The sequence below is a fragment of the Taudactylus pleione genome, unplaced genomic scaffold (genome assembly GCF_031769625.1).
Source record: "Taudactylus pleione unplaced genomic scaffold, aTauple2 ptg000053l, whole genome shotgun sequence".
Lineage (NCBI taxonomy): Eukaryota > Metazoa > Chordata > Amphibia > Anura > Myobatrachidae > Taudactylus > Taudactylus pleione.
Window position 1 is genome coordinate 9,466,081 of NW_028284455.1, and position 21,389 is coordinate 9,487,469.

The window sequence follows — 21,389 nt, forward strand, 5'->3', positions numbered from 1 at the left end:
AAATGCACAGTACCCCCACCTATTACATACAGTAGCTCTTGCTGCAATGCACTGGTGAAAAAAAAATAGCACTATGGACAAGACATCACCTCCATACACTTTATTATGGGAACATAAAGAAAAGAAGCTATTCCAATATAAAATAGCAGATTGCAAAATGCACTAGTACATATGAGAGGATTACATACATACATACATATATTTATACATATCGAGGATAGCATGTCCTGAAAGGGTTAATGCACAGTAGCTCCTTGTTTTCTCCCCGCCAACAGGATAAGTTTAGGGGTTGGAGGAGAGGTGGGACCCTCGATCAGTGACCGATATATTAGTGTATATAATATATGTCTGTGGATTGGGGAGGTAATGAGAAAGGCCCCTGCCGGGCCAAAACATTGAGCTGCTACTCTGTACATTTTGACCGGCAAATGTGGTAATTTTCTATATATGACATATACTGGTAAAGGACAATCATGGTTGCCTGCAGCTGACTATCTTAACATTTCGACAATGATTTCTATAATGGTTCCTTCCACAGCACCATTGCTTGCACATAAATGCCTGTTCCCCACTGGTTTTAATAATGGGGGCTGATAACCGTTCTGGCCTACAGTAGCCACACACACATTCCCAAACAGCAGCAACAACTGTTATTACACTACGTTAGGTATGACATGCCCCCACACCTCTAAAGCCGGCCATACACCAGACCAACTTTCCTTCAACCATCCAACTAGTTGGCTGGTTGGAATTAAAATAATGTATGGCAGCAAATGACAATTAGCTATTTGCTCCAAACACCGGAAAATGGATGAAAGCTGTTATAGGGACAAGTTGTTTAACTCAAACAGATTTAACCAACTTGCCTGAACGACCTTTATTCGTGTTTTCTGGTGTTTGGGAGCAAATTGCTGATTGTCATTGGCTCCCATACATGACTGGATTTTCATTCCAACCAACCAACTAGTTGGATGGTTGGAGGAAAGTTGATCTGGTATATGGCTGACTTTAGGTTGTAAACTCACAGGGCCATCTTCACCTCCTTTTTCATATAATTGTGTCTTTTATTTGTATCATAATTCTTTCAATGTACAGATCTGCGTAATATGTCAGCACTTTATAAATAAAGGATAATAGTAATATATATTGTATATATTTGCAAATGTTACAAATTAATTTTTGTATAAGATAAACAAACCTAAATCAGATGACCTCAAACATATATATTTTCTTTTGAAAATAAATTGAATAAAATTGGCATTATTCCTAAACTGAACTTCCCTTTTCTACAGGAAGATCCTGGGAGAGTATAGGCCACCTTCATAGATTCTACCAAATCTTCTCGTAAAATGGGCGAAGCGGTGATGAATCAATGCTCTGCAAATGGCGGCATTATGGCCCCGCCCCTTACTGTGTGATCACGTGATTTGCAGCATTGCACAGCGTGGGCTAGATCACGATGGTGCGAATTGTGATGTTCAGCCACCCACACTTGTCTCTTGGACCTCTCCTTCAGGATCTCTCGGAGGGGAGGTTCAAAAATATTCAAGTATGACCTAAACACAAACATGTACCAGTCTACACAGAGATTTTCTATATCTGTGTCACATATACAATATTAGTCTCTACGGACAGTTAATAAAATGTGATTTCGTCTTTTACTTTAAGACAGATTTGCAAGGCTATATAAATAAAAAGAAGCGTATGTAAATATACCACAGTGTTGATAATCCCACTCCATGGTCCCATGTCGCTATTCTCACAGTGATATCTAAGTAGACATAATCTCATCTGATTGTCATGTAGGCGTGATTCCCTCTTTTCTTTTTTTAAGTGTTATTGTTGTATTTAAAGTTACCCAGTGGGCGCTATCACAGTGAGCATTATACAGTAGCGAGTACTAGGACTGACTTCTCCTAGGGCACAGTATCTGACGCTAGTCCTCATAACAGGGAGAAGATGAAAATAACCCAGCTGCAGCCTAAATGTAGTTTATGAAGCAGAAGACATTGTTACGGCTGCAATTTTTGTGTTTTTAACAAAATTATTTTGGAGGTATGTTTAATTGAAATAAAGGGCATTTCATGCAGTTCTTCAAACTTCGTTATTTGAGAAAACTTTATCACAACTTTGAGCTCAAATTCATTTTAGCTAGAAACCGTACATGTGGTCCATCGGATGTAATGATACAGTACAATATTTATGTACATGATCTCCACTTCCTTAGCATCGTATAAGAAATCCAAGACACCCTGCTAGGTCCGAGCAAACCTGGTGGGGTTTCATATTTGTGACATAGGGCGGGGTGCATCAAAGGGAGAAATGCAGTCAAAGCCCGAAAATGCTGATTTGACCTAATTTCTCATATGCACCATGCCCCAGAATGCGATTCACTCTGGGGCTTGGCTGCGGGGGATAACGCTGTCTCCTGATGGCATTACCCTATAGAAACCTATGGGCTTCTATTGGGAGAGCGCTGTGAGAAGGATCCAATCAGATCACTCCCAGAACCAGCCATGGCACTCGTGTCCTTCTGTGCATGCGCAGAAGAATGCCAGAGGGGCTTCTGGGTCATAGACCCAGAAGTCCCTCCATTGCAAAGGGCTGCTCTTACCGAGAGCGGTTCTTTGCGGTGTTCTTCATGCATATCAGCGTTGCTAAGTCCAGCATGCATATGAAGAGCAGCGGGATGCATTGCATCCCGAATGCGATGCGTCATTCATCCCGCCCATAGCAATAATTATTAATTTATCTATCTAGAGCAAAAAATTAAATATATGTTCAAGTAAAACCTTCAACTGGGAAGGGCTTGTACAATACTCACTTAGCTAATGGCTTCTTCACTCCATGTTTGCCACCCCCATTCTACTTATTTTTATTGACCTTCAGATCAAAGTTGACATGACTTAAAACCACTTTGTTCAACAATCTTGTATATCTTTCTCAATTTGTGGGCTTATTTAGACAAGAATGGTATTAGTAAAGCATGTCAACACCATAGATAGAAAAACATGGCATGACATAGGCAATTAAGAGAAAAGGGGTGCCATGTAAGCAGGGTTAGGTAAGTGGTAAGGCAAAGTGGCAGTTGTAATGGTGAGTAGCAGTTGGTCGGGAGGGGAAGACAGGGAGGAGGAGGAGAGTAGTGGTACAGTGAGAAGGAGGAGGAGGAGGAGAGTAGTGGTTTCCAAAATGGAACTTCAAGGAAGAGAACTATCTTTATACAAAGTTTGTGCAGAAACAATGACTGAATTTGAAGCCATGGAATTTGCGCGGAACAATGTGTTGATAATTCGGCCTGACAATCTTCAATCAAAACAAGGACTTTGTGCAATGGGAACAGTGGGTTGTCAAGGTATGATTTACACTTCAATGGTCAATGGACACAATCTACTGAGTCATCCGTTGAATGCTTAGCCACTACCATTCTACAAAAAATTTAGTCATACATGGTCAAGCAAAAGCAGCAACAAACCACAATTTTTTGCTCTTTGGCAAAGATTCAAGCCCTGATTGGCCATCTCACTAATCCAACATTGGAGGATTAGCGCAATTATTTGCGCAAGGCTTGCAATCGGGCATTGAATGAAGCCAAAACAAAGTGTGGTCCAGGGCAGATCATTCAAATTGAGCCGATTGCTCAAACTAAACCATGTTTCCCTTCAAAATAAAAATTATGAAAATTGTGTGGTTGGCCTTTATGTATTTGGCTTAATATGGAAACTTCTTGATGTCAAGCAAGACTTGTGCATGTTTCACTTTCAAAGCCACTTTGGGTGCCATCATTCATTGTCAAGTTGTCGGGTGCCATCATTCATTGTCAAGTTGTCCCTGGTTCCACCATCATGTCTGATGAATGGGCAGCATATTGGAATATTGGAAAATGGACCAGCTTAACTACACTTGGAAAACATTCTTTATCAAATTACTGGTGACCACACCCAAAGATTCGAAATCCACTGGGGTCACGTCAAAAATCAAATAATGCAACAAATGATAGGTACATTTGAAAATTTGCCACCCAGATATTTAGCAGAGTATTGGTGGCGCAATATGAACAAGAAACATGAGTTCGAAAATATCCTGCGTGATATTCGGCACCAATTTCTTTTAAGCTTAAACATGTCAAACGTGTTTGAAAATTGATTTTTCCTTTGGCGTGAATCTTATTGAAAATTGTTGAACTGTGCTTAGCAATGAAAGTTGTTGAACGAAAAATACTTTTCTCTGGGTGTTGACATGCCTTACTAATACCGACAAGAACTTCTACACATTTTCCATCTAGCAGTAAATTTGGTCTCCAACAGTCTAGGTGCAGTATTACCAACAATTCTGCTGGTTAAATGGAAACATATTATTATTGGTAGATTCATCTCATATATAACCAACATGTAACCTATGATTTTAATAGCAGGAGGATAATAATATTTTTTAAACCAAACATTTGCTAAATGAAATTAATACTCTTAAAGATCTTAAACAAGCAACCTTTGATCAGAAGTAAGTCCAATTATTCTTGCACATATGAGCAAACACAGGATTTCAAGAGGGGAGTTTAATTTTGGGAAGACCAAGTATGGGAAACACTGGTCTATTATAGGCTGTAGAGGAGAGAGTCTAAAAAATGAACTTTCTGTATCAAACATATTAAGTGGTCAGGAAAAGGTTAAACATCCCATAATACAGTACATAGATACATAATATAACCAGTAGGAAACAGAACTGAGCTTTCTCCCACCTAATCGTTAGATACCTGCCTTTTCATGCTGGCAGCTGCTCCCTAGTCGGCACACTGACTGAGGGGGTCATTCAGACCCGCTCGCGAGCGCAGGACGCTCGCAAGCGGGTCGATGTTGCCCCACTGTGCATGCGCACAATGGAGGGAACTCCGTCATGCGCATGCACGAGACCCGGATAGCGACGGTCTCTCCGTCGCTCTGGGTCTCGCACCAAAGGGGGCGTGCTGTCGATGTTGATTGACAGCACGCCCCCTTTGGTGGGCATGCCAGGGGCGTGGCTGCCAGACGGAGGCGTTCCCATGGGAACGCCTACCATCTGAAGCCGGCCCCACTGACATCACTAGTGATGTCAGTGGGAGTGATTTTGGCTCTGATAGAGCCAAAATCACTCCAGGGCTTGTGGCAGCGAGACCCTACCGCAGGGTCTCCGTCGCAAGCCCGATGGTCGCGATGGTCTTGACCATCGCGACCATCATCATGGACGCTCACATAAGCTGTGGGTGGTAACCCACAGCTATGCAAGCGTCCATAAGGCTGCTCCATTTTCATGTAGGAGGGCCCTGATTGAGAGCGAGCACTCTGGTCAGAGCGTCCGGCTCTGAATCAGGCCCTGAGTGCTGAGATCCTCACACACACACACACAGCAGACTTGGTAGGAGGAGCTGCTGTCAGTGGGTATGCGAAGCAGCTACATTCCGTCTCTTATACGGCATGTTGTAGCTGCAGCTGTAGTAGCGTCATATTATATATGAAACTTAGGGCAAGCAGAAAATGCTGAGATCATTTTCTGCCAATCATAATCAAAAGCTGATAATGTCTTAACCACACAAACATGCAGAGATTTACAGCTAATTTGTCTTAAAAAAACCTAATGGGCATCGCAACAGCTATAAAAGAACACACTGTATATAATAAGAGGTCAATCAGGGCACATGATATCAGGTGGTTTAAATCTGCATGGTAAATTCTCTGTATTGTGGTTGCAGATGAAGTGGGGTGAGCTGGCCCGTCCGCAGGTAAATAAAGGCGTCACTTGCCCCTACATAGAACAGACTAACATCCTCACATGAAGCAAGAGTAATATGGTCTTAATGAATCACACCAGTGCTTTCTGTATTTACAACACTAACAGAAGAGTTACTAAGAAAAAAAACATTGTTTTGTTTTAAACAAAAATGCTATTGCTTTATTTGTTATATATAATATATACAACATATTCACTATATGTGGAGTCATTTGTTTGTCCCTTAGGTGTACTGGGTTTGCCTATAGAAGTATTTATACCTTATAAAGGGGGGTATCCACTAGACGATAAAGTTGAACGATTGAACGATAATGACAAAATCGTTCGATAATCGTTCAAACATCGTTTGAACATCGTTTGCAAATCGTGCATTAATTGTTTCTAACGATGTACGATGCGCGCTCCCGCTGGTCGTTTGATCGTCTCCTCCATCGACTGAACATGCAGGTCAATTTCACTTGATTGCTTACAAATCGTTTACACATCGTTTACACATCGTTTACACATCGTTCATGCTGAACGATCAAACGATGAACCACTGTCTGCCCACTATAGCTGAAAGCTCTCAATTACAGATTAAAACAACATAGTTTATTGTTAGATCTTTTGCAAATCGTTTGCAGATCTTTTGCAAATCGTTTGCAAATCTTTTGCAAATCCTTTGCAAATCTTTTGCAAATCCTTTGCAAATTGTTCAGAGTGGAAGATCATATTTCAAGGGAAACTTCAAGGGAAAATCGTTAAGAGGTTGGACAGGGATAAAATCGTCTAGTGGATGCCCCCCATAATTCTGGTGCCTTTTGGATGCTTACAAATTAACTAACAATATTATCTTTGTGTTTTATACATTGTACTATATGTACTTATATCACTTTGTATTGAGCATTGTGCATGGCATTTCAGTAGCATGCTCATTCTTAAGCCCTATAAATATAAGTACGGATAAATCTGTGCATGTTTAATAAAACAGTTGACGTCATTTTACAGAGAAGGTAGGGCAAATGTTTAATTGTATTTTATTTGATTTGCTCATTGACTTGTCTTTGCAATTTGTATTAAGCAGTAATTAGAACTGATAATAAAATGCATTTTTCTGTCCAGTAGAAAATGACTGGTAAATCTCTATTTATAACAAAGTCCTCCCACACAGAATCATCACATTATGTGTTGTAAGGCTGAATATAACAATAATCACCAGTTTCAGTATATCTGACGGTTAAATCCTTCAATACAGAATAACGCTTTGTACAAAACAGTAAACAAAACTATATCAAAATAATATGAAGTGCAACTATATGCAAAACGCTGCATACAAAACAGTTTAGATTTGTACCTGTGCAGATAATTTAAGCATTTATATATATATATATCTATATAAATATATCTCAAATGTGGTGAAGCAAGAAACATGGAACCTCATATTTGTTGAAGGCAGTTTATATTCTACATGTTGCTAAACATGAGTGTTTGTGGTTTGGACTATATATTTTAGTAAAATATCAGGTTCTTGGGACCACATAATAAAGGATTTTCCAGTTGTTGCAGTATTATGACTTTAAGAAGTGTCAGTAGGACCAGACTTATTGTATAGCTAGGCAGTAGCTTATAGCATATAGCAAATAAAGACACCTGATCCACACTCACTTTGCCATTCAGTTTTCTATTCCATACTAACTTGGCCAATTTGTGTCCTACTCTGACTACAATATTTCTAAGTCCACCCGAAACCTTAATGACACCCTTCACTAATAAACCTGCTTGTTAGGAAGTTTGGTGGGTCTTCGAAAGCACCAAAGGTATATTGCCTACTATGGCCACCAAGGTTATAAATTCCACTCTTGTAATAAGATAACCACTGGCTGACTGAATATTGTGGATACAATAGTACAGAAACGGCTCAAGTACTGAAGGATAACACCCCAATCTACCGTACAATTTTAATGTAAAAGTGCTCAGCGAGTCCTGTAACAAGTGGTTTTGCCTTAGATTATTTTTCTTCTTCTTGGAAAGTTTCTTCTGGTTGGACTTCTATATCAGCTTCAACTGCATCGGTGTCTGCCTGCCTTCCAGCACTTCCAACACCTTCATTACCTGACTCTCCTTCAAAACACTGAATCTTCTCAATACATCCTGACTCTTCGCCCTTCATGATTTCTGTTACCTCTTCCACATGTAGTGTAGAATTAGTATCCAGTAACAGTTGGGATTCATCAACATCTTCTTCCTTTTGATGGTTTATTACTTCCTTGTGGTGACCACCACTCTTGGGCAAGATGTTCCCATCTGTTTGGTGGTTCCCATGTACTTCTACTGTATCATCACATTTCATCTGCTCTTCGTTTTTCTTGTTTCTGTCATGTTCTTTGTCTTTGGAATTAACTTTTCCTTTCCCTTTTTTTGAGTGCCTACCATGTTTGTCATCTTTGGAAAACTTCCACTGAAACTGAAATGGATAAGTAGAAACATTATTTTTATTCAGAGATATTTTTTTATTAAATATGATTGTAATTTATTAATATAAATCATCCCCTAGGTGGCATCTGGGATATAGATGTGCAGTAAATTCATACAAATATGCAAATAATATTTATTACACTAATAGTAAAAAGCAAGAATGTTAAACTTGCATTCTAAGGTGGGGTGTAATATAATTCTGCATTAACCTATAGAAGGCTTTTAGCATGCAGCTTTATTTGGTCTTGTGCAATTAATATTTTTACCACTACAGAACTTTTTATGGAAACCGATATGGATATGTATTGCCTATCTAAAAAATATAGGGCACCCAGTTAATAACGCAGACATCTGAGTCTACCCTCTTCAATTTCATCTAAATGAGTCCCCTTGATATTGTTGTTACTTGATGTCTTGTTATATTTTACTGATTAATGATGTTTATTTCTCCACTGTGACAAAAGATGTGCCTTTACATATGTTTAGCTTATACATTTTTTTGTATTATGTTCTATCCTTTTTTTTCTGCCCCCCTCTTCTTTTTTGCACCCCTTCTACAAAATAATTTCTTTTAATAAACACTATTGATCTTAAAAATAAATATAGGGCATCTTTTAATGCTGCATTAATGCAAAATATAAAACTGATGCTCCTAATCCCAGCTCAAATTTAGCAATATCTATTACTTTCTATAGGGAAAGCACTGTCATTGAGGTCAACAGAGTCAGGAACAGGATGTTGTAACAGGACTTCAAATTATACAGTGCACTTGGGAATGATTTTTAAAGAAAATTAAATGTACACTTTGCCTTGACTCATTCTTTAGACAGTCAAAAGAGCATAGTTGTCTTCTCTCCCAGTATCTCCTGGGGGGTGGTTCTCCCGTCCCCAATAACTGCATGCAGAGTTGCAGACCCTTCTCTTGGCAAGGGGGTGGAGTTGTAATGACATGCTGTGCCGTGCTATGAATTGCATCAAACTTTTATGACTCATATCACTTTTGCTATTCAGTAGTTTTAGGTTTTGCAGTCTAAAATCTTTTATATCTGATTGGTAGCTATGAGCTATTATATGTATACACTTTCACATCAATGATTATAAAAAATGTCAAGTAAGCTACTGGAGGGCATGGCTTCAATATATGTTAATTCACAAGTCACAGCATACCCAGCCCTCTTCCCTAGTTCTGTACTCCAGGCACTATCCTGTCTCCCATACCCAATATGTAACTCTGATCGTGTGTTCACCAGGGTGAAGGGTGTGCGGTGGCCCCTTGGTCCAGGGGGGCCCACACTGCACATCCATATTTTTTATACTTATCTCTCCAAAGTCCTGCGTCGGCTGTAGTAGCACTACACAAAACCCCTGGAAAATGGCCGCGGTGGCCATTTTTCTGGCGTTTTGCGCATGAACAGTAGGGAAGCCATTTTCTCAGTGACCTGTGCATGCGTAGTAGACTCTGGACACTAGTCTGTGCCCAAAGTCAGTGCGCTGCCAGCCCCCGGGGAGGGAGGAGGGGGCCCCGGATGGGGAATAAACATGGGCCTCCTTGTGCTCATCCAGTTTTTGGATACAGGATCACTGAACACTGATTTACTATTTACTCTACTTTCTACTCTTCCCCCTCCCCCAACAGTTTTTTTTACTAGCCATAAAAAGTTGCTCTAACCATCCTCTCACTTTTCCCATTCATTCCACCCTGCATTTGTTTGTATCATTTTGTTATAGTTATCCTATGTATTGATGTACAATTATATTTTATTCTCTGCATAATGCTGTGAACACCTTGCAGCGCCATATGAACAAAATAAAACCACAATAATACCCTGCCATCGATCAGCTATCATCTACCTGGAAAAGCATAAAGCCCAAATAGCCACAGATTGCTAAGGCTTACCGATCATGAAATTCCTCTTTGTCTTTTAACAATGTAATCTAAGTACTGTAAGGCATATATTGTCCCTAAGTAATGAAGGTGAGTAAAGAAACTTACCTTTGGCTCTTTCTTCTTTAACTTATGGGGCAGTGCCGGCCTCTGCAGGAACACGATCTGCTTAGTAGTGACATTACCATCCCTGGGAAAGAGATTCATGAAAAGGCATGTTATCAGCCTCCACTATGCTGGAGTCACACAACCTAACAACAGTTTGCCATTGCACCCTGAATTTCCATTTATATGAGATTGATTCTATGTTGAAATGGAATGACCAAGAATTGAGAAATTTAGCACAAGGATACAAGTGGAACACAATTTATTTCTTAAGTGTTTGTATAGATATATGACTGCCTATCTATTTAAATCCAAGATGCCATTAAGTAACCAGTTACACTGGAAAAATAAAAAAACCTTGATAAGCATAACCCATTTCTCCGACTGCCATGTCAGGTATTACTCAAATATATAAATGGAACTTGACGGAAAAAGTATCACCTTATTTCCTGCTTTGAAATTGTAATTTTTAGCTCACCTCTCACATGTCAAACAAACAGATCATCCTTGATTACAAACTGAAGTGAGATCCTAATGTAACGCTACTGTATAACAGCAAATATAAATCTAGCACAGTCCAAACAAGTTTAATATAAAATTTATTGCTAAAACTAAACAAATGACTTAAAATGTTATTTTTAGTGTTTATTTATCTTTACCATCTTTTATTTGAACATTACTATATCTTTTTCTTATTATTCTATATTTCCCATTATGACAGTTACTTCTCAGTTATTTCTAATCAGATTTGTTGCAAATTTTATAAATACACAACTAAGGTTGAAATTAAAATCACCAAAACACAGGGAGTATGTTAATTAGGGTTAAAAATCCTTTAATGTACACCAAAGACATGACATTTATTATCATTTTTAAAATCACATATAATATTACATAATTACTGATTATGCAACAAAAGACGACATATGCAAAATTCCAATAACTGCTTATATCAGTTAAAGAACAATATTTAATATTACACGTTAGAGGCAGCCATTACTGGATTGAATCAACAAGATATCAATGGGTCCTAGGCTGGATTGTCAATAATTATTGAGTGTGTAAGGTAGCAGGTATACTTTTAGTCAGCACTTATAAAAGACTGGACCCTGATTTGCTAAATTCTAACTAAAACGAATACTTAAATAAGTAGTTTAATTGTAAATGAAAATATATACTTGTATTAATGTTTTCAAACTTTTATTATTATATGGTCCATAGATGCCAGGTGACAAAATAGTTAACGAAATGTTTCAATTATTATTCTGGAATAATATGAAATTGTTCTAATTTCATGCCACATTTTCCTTCATTATTTGTACCCAGTGGGCTATAGCAACATCTGCAGTACTACAATAAGAACTACTACTATGGGAACTCAATATTCTGCTCTGATGTTAATAAAATGCATATTTATATTCTAGACAAGGAGCTTCTCACTGTACCTGCAGGGCTAAAGGTTTAAAATTGGTTAAAAGTAAAAGATATGTGGTAGTAACATTTTTAATATAGGTTTCTGGTCTGTTAATGTTACATCAGGAAACATTGTACCTGTATGTGTATTTGAAGTAAAAAGGGTTAAAATAAGAAACATTATTGTGCAAACTTATATATAACGGAGCTTTGAATTGATTTTCATGATAAAAATAAACATTTTGATAATACATTTTGGAACCTCCAGCCTGTGAGAATGCTATAGAGGCAGACTGAGAACCCACAAGATCAGTGTTCACCACCATAACACTTAAAGGAGCTGATATACAGGTCATTGCAAGTCGGCTGTACTTGTTCCTGCATTGTGTGCACTGAACTAATCATGCAGAGTTGAGCTTGGTTTGATACCCATTACATCAGTGCAGACTTGCACAACTTTGCACAGCTCGCAATTCCATAACACGGCCTCACTGAACATTGCCTATGTGAGAACGCCCCATTACATCCCAGTTACACCCCTTCAGTTGGGAGCTCAGATGCCTACGTTCTGCATCACCCATAGTTCCAGAGCTAATGCAACACATATATGTGCATATGACTAAAGCCTTATATACCTGTACTGCAGGCAGATGCTTAAGCAAGAGAGAAGTCAATGTTCCTTTTCACATTAAGAATATCATCATGATGAGAAATATCCTGACAATTATTCTTTCCACTTACAGACGATGGACTTTAATTTACCATGTGCTCATGCAGCCTACGGATGTTCCTGCAAGCTGACAACTCACAAATGAGTTTAATTTGACCTCTGTCTACCAACAGCAAATGAGTCACAGAAATCTGGGACTGTAATAAAATGCATAATTTTTATTCAGTAATAATTTTCTCTCTGTCTTTGAAGACTTAGTGACTGATGCAGAGTGTAACCTATGCGAGTTTGCTTACTGTAATGTAAACTGCGTAAAATCTGCCCAGAAAACCTTCCGCATGCATTGTGCCTGTGCAGATATGAGTGTTTCTGGCACATTCACCTGCTTGCATCTGGCAGGGCGGCACAGTAATGGATGGTACAATAAGGGCGCGTTTGTACAGTTGCAGACACATGCAGACCGGCATACACATGCATATACGTGAAAGTCCTATTGTATGAGAGTGGCTGCAGGCAAGTGCACAGGATGGAGATCTGTATCTGATGTATTAGAGAAAATGTGTAAGTCTTATTGAAGCCTAATAACGAAGGAAACTAAATAAATGGTTATAAACCATGTTGTAACTGGTATGTGGGGATGGGTACGGGATGCCGGCGCTCGGGTCAGAATCCCGACAGCTGCATCTCAACATGATTATTAGTATACCGACACCTGTCGGTAGCTATCCTAACACTCCCCCTCTCCCTACCCCTAACCCTCCCTTACCGGTGCCTAAACCTAACCTCCCTCTAGTGCCTAAACCTAACCTCCCCCTCCCCGCACCATAAACCTAACTCTCCCCCATTAGTGCTTAACCCTAACCCTCCCCCTAGTACCTAACCCTAATGCTACCACCCTCCCAAACCACCCTACTTACCTCCGGGATACTGGCGCCGGCATTCTGATCGCTGGAATAAGGTAGGTCATGATATTTGAGTTACAACTGATACTGTATACGCTATGGTCCACACTATCGAAAAATATAATGTGCAAGACCCTACTGAGTCTACTGTATAAAACCTTTGCTGCACAATATCATTGGCATACTGTATATGGGATATTGTGGCTAACACTTTCCCCTCCTATTATATGAAGTGCGAGGTATGTTGAAAGAAAGAACTGTCCAAAAGCAGACAGCCCCTTCCAGTGACTTGTCCTAATCTGAATTTCTATCCTTTAATAACTGGCACAAGCAGCATTTTAGTCATTACTTTAGGATTCTGTTTACTGAAAGAATCCACTAGACCACATTGTTTCACTGGATGCATTGAAGGCAGCTTGACGAGCTGGAAAGTGGCTTTGGTAAGTAAATTAAATCTTCAATGTATATTAACAAGATGTGTAGTGAATGTGACACTGGATTAGGCAGATTTAATGGCCATCCAACCACATGCTGAATCTACTTTCTGTCTATAGCAGGATGTAACCATTGCAGAATCCCGATCTTGCAGAACTAAGCATTGCATTCTTTGTGTGCTGCTGAATGGCATGATCTGATAAAGACATAAGTTGTCCAACAATGAACAATCCCTTTACTTTCCCTAAAATATTGTAGTTTTCCCTTTAACAATACATTTACTGAAATGTATTATGAATAAAGGCTGCAGGCTGATCCTCTACCGTGTTACTTGTAAATAAAAATGTATACCCCTAGATTGTAAGCTCCTAGGAGCAGGGTCCTCCTCCCCACTGTCTCACAGCCTTCTCTAGCACTTCTATGACAGCCTTCACCTTCCCAGCTGTATTGTGTATGGAGATTTGTGTTGCTAATTGTTACTTGTGCTCTTTTTATAAGTTGGTTACTGTATTGTAATGTAATGTTCTGTGTACCCTTTACTGTATATACGGTGCTGCGGACAGTTTTGTGGCACCCTATACATAAAATGTAATAATAATAATAATAATATAACACTGATATTTCATGTTAGAGTAGCTCATACTGTACCTACCTACTGGTGTTTACAATAGGAGTAGAAAGGACACATGTCAGTTGCCAACCGTATACAGCCAGAGAGTTCAGGAGCGGCATGTAGTCTGTCTGCACTTTTAAGTCCTACAAAAACAAACACCATGATTGAGCACCATGTTCAATTTCTACTTCAATTGCTTAAACATACGTAATCCATAAAAGATCAAATACATATAGAAATATTGCAAATTCATTTTGTTGATTTCCAAAGTTTTTCAAGTGTATTTGGCATCTTTACCTCTTACAATACGGGTTATGTACAAAAGTGAAAAAAAAAAATGTAAATCCCACCCTGGAAGTGCCTGTTTTTGTGCACACGTGTCCAATTTACGCTACGCACACTGATGTTAGTGATGCAAGTGAAAATAACGGCATCTGTGATGTGCTAAATGTTGTTATATACTGACACCAGGAGTTATGTGGGTTTGGGTGTTACTTGCGGAATATGGACATGTACTCACATGCGGGAACATGATTTCACATTATGGAACATAAGTATTTACAGAAAAAAAATTTTTTTTCGCTTTCAATTTAAGTTTATATTACACATTATTGGTATTGCACATCATTCATTTTTGCTATTATAACATTTTTATTTGACAAGCTCTGTGAGACATCTATGTCCTGACACCCTGGTTGGAATCCCTGTACTAAGGGAGCAACACAGCTAATGGAAAAAATATGCATGATATATTATTATTATTATCCTTTATTTATTTGGCACCACAAGGGTTCTGCAGCACCTAACAAGTACAAAATCAAAGTACAGAAACAGTACATAAACAAAACACTGACATACAGTATAAGACATTGCAGGACAAGTACATGGTATATAAACATTGCTGCAACAGTAGCAGGATGGCAAAAGTCAAGGGCAGTGGCGTAACTAGGGTATCTGGAGCCCAGGGCAAATTTGAAAATGGAGACCCCCCCCACTATGTGCGCGCATCATAGGCGCACACGGCAACAAAATGGGCGTGGTCACAAGGGGCGTGGCCACTGAAAAATGGGTCGTGTCAACATGACACAGACACCTTTCTTGTCACTGGGAACATTTTTCCATTTGCACCTTAATGCAGTGACCCTTATACAGTCCCCCCTATGCAGTGCCCCTAGTAGTGGTCCCCCTTATATAGTACCCCCAGTATACAATGCCACCAGTAGTGGTCCCTCTTATGCAGGCCCCCAGTAGTGCCCCTTATACAGTACCCCCAGTAGTGGTCCCCCTTATGCAGCCCCCGATTAGTTCACCTTATACAAGCCCCCAGTAGTGATCCCCCATATGCAGCGCCCCTTACACAGTTCCCCCTTATGCAGCCCGCCATTAGTTCCCCTTATACAGTGCCCCAAGTAGTGATCCCCCATATGCAGCCCCCCAGTAGTGCCCCTTATACAGTGCCCCCAGTAGTTGTCCCCTCTATGCAGGCCCCCAGTAGTTGTCCCCCCTATGCAGTGCTCCCTGTAGTGATTCTCCCTTTTCAGTGCCCCCAGTAGTGGTCCCCCCTGTGCAGTGCCCCCAGTAGTAAGACCCTTATATAGTACCCCAGTAGGAGTCACCCTTGATGCAGTGCCCCCCCCAGTAGTAGTCCCCAGTAGTGGTCACCCCCAATGCAGTGCCCCCAGTAGTAGTCCCCCCTACACAGTGTCCTTTATAGTGGCCCCAGTAGGAGTCCCCATTAATGCAGTGCCCCCTGTAGTAGACCCCAGTAGTGGTCCCCCCCCATGCAGTGCCCCCAGAAGTATCCCCCCCCAGTAGTGGTCCCGTGCCCCCCCTCGAAGCAGTGCCCCCAGTAGTAGTCCCCTTCATTAGTAATAGTCCCCCCCCGTAGTAGACCCCTGTAGTGGTCCCCATCCCGAAGCAGTGCCCCCAGTAGTATCCCCTCAAGTAGTAGTCCCCAGTAGTGGAATCTGCCCCCACCCCCCCCCAGAAGCAGTGCCCCCAGTAGTAGTCCCCTCCTTAGCCCCCCGATAAATACACACTGAAATTAATCAATGAATAAAGTAAAAATTCTTACCTGAATCCACGCTCACGCCACCGTCCGCATGTCAGTCCTCCCGGGCTGGCGTGCTCTGCATTACGGGAGAGATGTCATGACGTCTCTCCCATTACCCACTGCAGGAGCCGGAAGGGAGCCGGCTCTTGCAGTGGGCGCTGCGGCTGCAGCAGTCAATGAGCGTCTATCTGACGCTCATTGACTGCTGGTTAACACACACATCGCCGCCAGCACTGGCAGCGATGTGTGTTAGCACAGCCTGAGTCCGCCCGCCTGCCACCCTCCTCCTGGCGCTATTGGGCAAGCCCTCAGGCGGAGGGAAGGGCTCAGCTGTGCAGCACAGGACCGGCACTGGAAGCCTAGCGCCGGTCCTGTGTAAATGTGTAGTGCTGACCGCACACACTGCGGTCGGCACTACACTGGCTAACTAGGGCGGGCCGGGACCGTGGCCGGCGGGCCCCCCTCCCCCCCCGCGCCGCCGGTCCCACGGCGCCTGGGGCACGTGCCCCGCTCGCCCTGCCCTGGATACGCCACTGGTCAAGGGTTAGGTGCTGTTATAAGGAGTATAGAGTAGATAACAATATAAGTAAAGGAAGGAAAAGCACATGAGGGAAGAGGGCCCTGCTCTTGAGAGCTTACATTCCAAAGGGCAAGGGCAGACAGACAAACGTTACACAGATGGGGTAGAGAGTGAGCATGGAACAGAGAGTTAGAATGACAGATGGGTGGATTCCTGTTTTATGTGAGCAAGTAAGATGGAGTAAGATTTACACCTCTGCCATTCTACTTTACATAACAGTATTTGTAGGTGTCAGTGGAAAGCCTTTGTTGTTACTGTACGGTTAAGGTGTGAACCAGCAGTCTCAGGTAAATGTAGAAATTGGTGAAAGTAGTTGTTGTAAAGAGATGTTCAGCTGTAAAATAATGATAAGTTGCGATAGAGTATGGATTCCATAAGCACATTTATTGATTTGGAGGGTAATGGGGGACACGTGGGGTTTGCAGGGTATTTATTCCATAGTAAATCCGCTGTGTGTTTGTGTGGGGCCTGGATTTGGTGATATGTCACCAGATAATAAAAGCAGAAAGATAGAGAAGTAGATATACTGTAGTGGCAGGAGGTGTGTAAAAGTTTTTTATAGTGACACAATGAGGTTGTAATAGTCAATGTATGATGAAAAGAAAGCTCATGAGTTTTAAGAGGAGGGGAGTGATTCAATACGGCTGCAATGAGCACAGAGAGGTGATATGCAGGGAGAGTTAAGGATGTTATATCCTTAGAGAAAATATAAAGAATAGATTTGATGAAAATAAATGTGTAGTACATGGTGAGCATTAGGTAAGTTACTTAGACAAATTTTTAAGGAATTCAGTTTTTTAATCTGAAATTACCTTAGATGTTGGTCAATGTTTATTCAACTGTTTGATTAACTGTTATGTTATCACACTTTGTGCCTTTAACCCCAGCTGCCAAACAGCCACAGCTGCCCCTATACTGAATATAAAGGAGTGGTATCCTTGATGAATACAGGCTACATCTGACTCAATTGACCTGCTGATCAAAGGAGATAACTTGCTATGAGTTGGAGCAAAAACCAGGCCAGATATATACCATAAACTATGCTTCACTGAACAATATAGACTATACATGTAAAAACAAATCTGTGCAAGAGATAAAATATCTCATACATTTAAAACTGCACATGATTGCATGAAGGTCTATGCAGAGTATATATGCAGTAGGCAGGATGAGAGATGACATATCACATACATTTAAAACTGCACATGATTGCATGAAGGTCTATGCAGAGTAGTACATATATATGAACATACATTGCAGACCCTCTGACTACTTCCACTCAACATAAAATGATGCAAATCTAAATATCTCACTTATTTCATGATCACATATACCTGGGCTGAGTTATTGAATTGATAACAAAATCACCTCTTTCCTCAGTAAATTAATTCATCTCAGGACGTAACTGTTATGTGGGAGATTCAGGAGCTGGGCCCTTTGAAATATAAATATTGCTTTTACATGGACTTAGGCCCTCATTCAGAGCCGTACGCTCTGAGCAGAGCGCACGCTCTGAATGTGGGCCGCCCTCCATAATTATGGAGCGTTCTCCTGGATGCTCGTAAAGCTGTGGGTCACCACCCACAGCCTATACGAGCGTGCAGTTTGATGGCCGCGATGGTCTTGACCATCGCGACCATCGCCACTGCGAGCCGGAGCCTGCGGTTGAGGTTTTCAACCGCAAGCTCCGGAGTGATTTGGCTCTATCAGAGCCAAAATCACTCCCACTGACATCACTAGTGATGTCAGTGGGCCGGCTTCTGACGGTAGGCGTTCCCTTGGGAACGCCCCCGTCAGGGAGGCACGCCCCGGCACGCCCACCAAAGGGGGCGTGCTGTCAATCAACATCGACAGCACGCCCCCTTTGATCAGACACAACGAGCGAAGGAAAGTCCTTCGCTCGTCGCGTCTGGCGCATGCGCACGACGGAGCTCCCGCCGTCGTGCGCATGCGCAGTGCACAACATCGACCCACTTGCGAGCAGACAGCCGCTCGCGAGTGGGTCTGAATCTGGCCCTTAATTTGTTAAATTTATCAACACATTTTTTATGAACTAAACAAGTAATTTGCCCTTGCTAAATAAATATTTACTTTTACAATCTTTAAATTCTGTTTTTGCTTTGCCAGTCAGCAACATGCCAATCTACATGATTATATTCTCATCTTGCACAAGGGAACTGTGATGATGACAGCCAATAAATTCTATGTGGTATAGTTGAGAAAGGTTTAGAAACACAAATGTTGTTCAGTTCAGGAATATTGCCAGATATAACATTAGGAGTATATTTATTAACACTCAAACTGAAGTTATGATATGAAAACTGTTTTTTTTTCAGGGATACACACAAAAATGAAGTATCCCCTAAATGTAAGAAAGGGTAACTGCAGCATACTGTATATCAGAGATATTTTCTGTTTTCATTAACAAAAGCATCCCCCTATAGGTTACGATGGGCTCTGCTAAAATATGAAATGTAACAAGCTCCTGAAAGCATACTTTTTAACCCCGGTAGTCATTGTGGCTTATGGGCTACACTATCCTACCACAATTTTTTTGCCTACCATATTTTTTGGGGGGAGGGAGATCCAAAGGATCCTTCTCTAATAGCCGCCGAAGCACATGTGGGGTCCGATGACAGCATACAGTCAGGTGCATAAATATTGGGACATTGACAGAATTTTCATATTTTGGCCTCTAGTCACCACCACAATGGCTTTGAAATGAAACAAACAAGATGTGCTTTAACTGCAGACTTTCAGATTTAATTTGAGGGTAATTACATCCAAATCAGGTGAACGGTGTAGCAATTACAACGGTTTCTATATTTGCCTCCCACTTTTTAAGGGGCCAAAAGTAATGGGACAAACTAAACAATCCTAAATCTAACATTCACTTTTTAATACTTTGTTGCAAATCCTTTGCTGGCAATTACAGCCGGAAGTCTGGAATGCATAGACATCACCAGATGCTGGGTTTCATCCTTGGTGATGCTCTGCCAGGCCTATACTGCAAATGTCTTCAGTTCCTGCTTGTTCTTGGGGCATTTTCCCTTCAGTTTTGTCTTCATCAAGTGAAATGCATGCTCAATCGAATTCAGGTCAGGGGATTGACTTGGCCATTGCATAACAGTCCACTTTTTAGCCTTAAAAAACTCTGTTGCTTTTGCAGTATGCTTCGGGTCATTGTCCATCTGCACTGTGAAGCGCTGTCCAATGAGTTCTGAAGCATTTGACTGAATATGAGCATATAATATTGCCTGAAACACTTCAGAATTCATTCTGCTGCTTTTGTCAGCAGTCACATCATCAATAAATACAAGGGAACCAGTTCCATTGGCAGCCATACATGCCCACGCCATGATACTACCACCACCATGCTTCGCTGATGAGGTGGTATGTTTTGGATTATGAGCAGTTCCTTTCCTTCTCCATACTCTTCCCATCACTCTGGTACAAGTTGATCTTTGTCTTATCTGTCCATAGGATGTTGTTCCAGAACTGTAATGGCTTTTTTAGATGTTGTTTGGCAAACTCTAATCTGGTCTTCCTGGTTTTGTGGCTCACCAATGGTTTACATCTTGTGGTGAACCCTCTATATTCACTCTTGTGAAGTCTTCTCTTGATTGTTGACTTTGACACATATACATCTACCTCCTGGAGAGTGTTCTTGATTTGGCCAACTGTTGTGAAGGGGTTTTTCTTCACCAGGGATATAATTCTTCTGTCATCCACCACAGTTCTTTTATGTGGTCTTCCGGGTCTCTTGGTGTTGCTGAGCTCTCCGGTGCGTTCTTTCTTTTTAAGAATGTTCCAAACAGTTGATTTGGCCACACCTAATGTTTTTGCTATCTCTCTGATGGGTTTGTTTTGATTTTTCAGCCTAATGATGACTTGCTTCACTGATAGTGACAGCTCTTTGGATCTCATATTGAGAGTTGACAGCAACTGATTCCAAATGCAAATGTCTCACCTAGAATTAACTCCAGACCTTTTACCTGCTTAATTGATAATGAAATAATGAGGGAATAGCCCACACCTGTCCATGAAATAGCTTTTGAGTTGATGGTCCCATTACTTTTGGCCCCTTAAAAAGTGGGAGGCACATATAGAACCCGTTGTAATTCCTACATTGTTCACCTGATTTGGATGTAATTACCCTCAAATGAAATCTGAAAGTCTGCAGTTAAAGCACATCTTGTTTGTTTCATTTCAAAGCCATTGTGGTGGTGAATAGAGGCCAAAATATGAAAATTCTGTCAATGTCCCAATATTTATACAACTGACTGTATGTGTAGGAAGAATCCTGAGTCCAAACCCGGAAGTAAACTGATAGCATAAGCAATTACTTTACTATTTTGTCTTTGCAGGAACGGGCTCTGATACCCTGCAGACATTTATAATGCATTCCCGTAAAAAAAAGGCATATCAAACAAACATAAATGTAAATATGGATGTAAAACGCCATTAGTATTGATGCATTGGGTACGGGATGCCGGCGTTCGGGATGCCGATGGTC

At 40.9% G+C, this 21,389-nt stretch overlaps 1 protein-coding gene across 1 annotated transcript in view; it reads right to left on the minus strand.

The window, feature by feature from the left end:
- Nucleotides 1-5,904: 5,904 nt before the first annotated feature.
- Nucleotides 5,905-21,389, minus strand: part of RFTN1 (raftlin, lipid raft linker 1) — a 366,504-nt gene continuing 351,019 nt past the window's right edge. Inside the window, exons 8-10 of the mRNA XM_088463278.1 lie at nt 14,280-14,383; nt 10,211-10,292; nt 5,905-8,206 (exon numbers count right to left, since the gene is read on the minus strand). Coding sequence (XP_088319404.1) covers nt 7,751-8,206; nt 10,211-10,292; nt 14,280-14,383 — 642 coding nt within the window. The 3' untranslated portion in view covers nt 5,905-7,750. The remainder of the gene's footprint in view (nt 8,207-10,210; nt 10,293-14,279; nt 14,384-21,389) is intronic.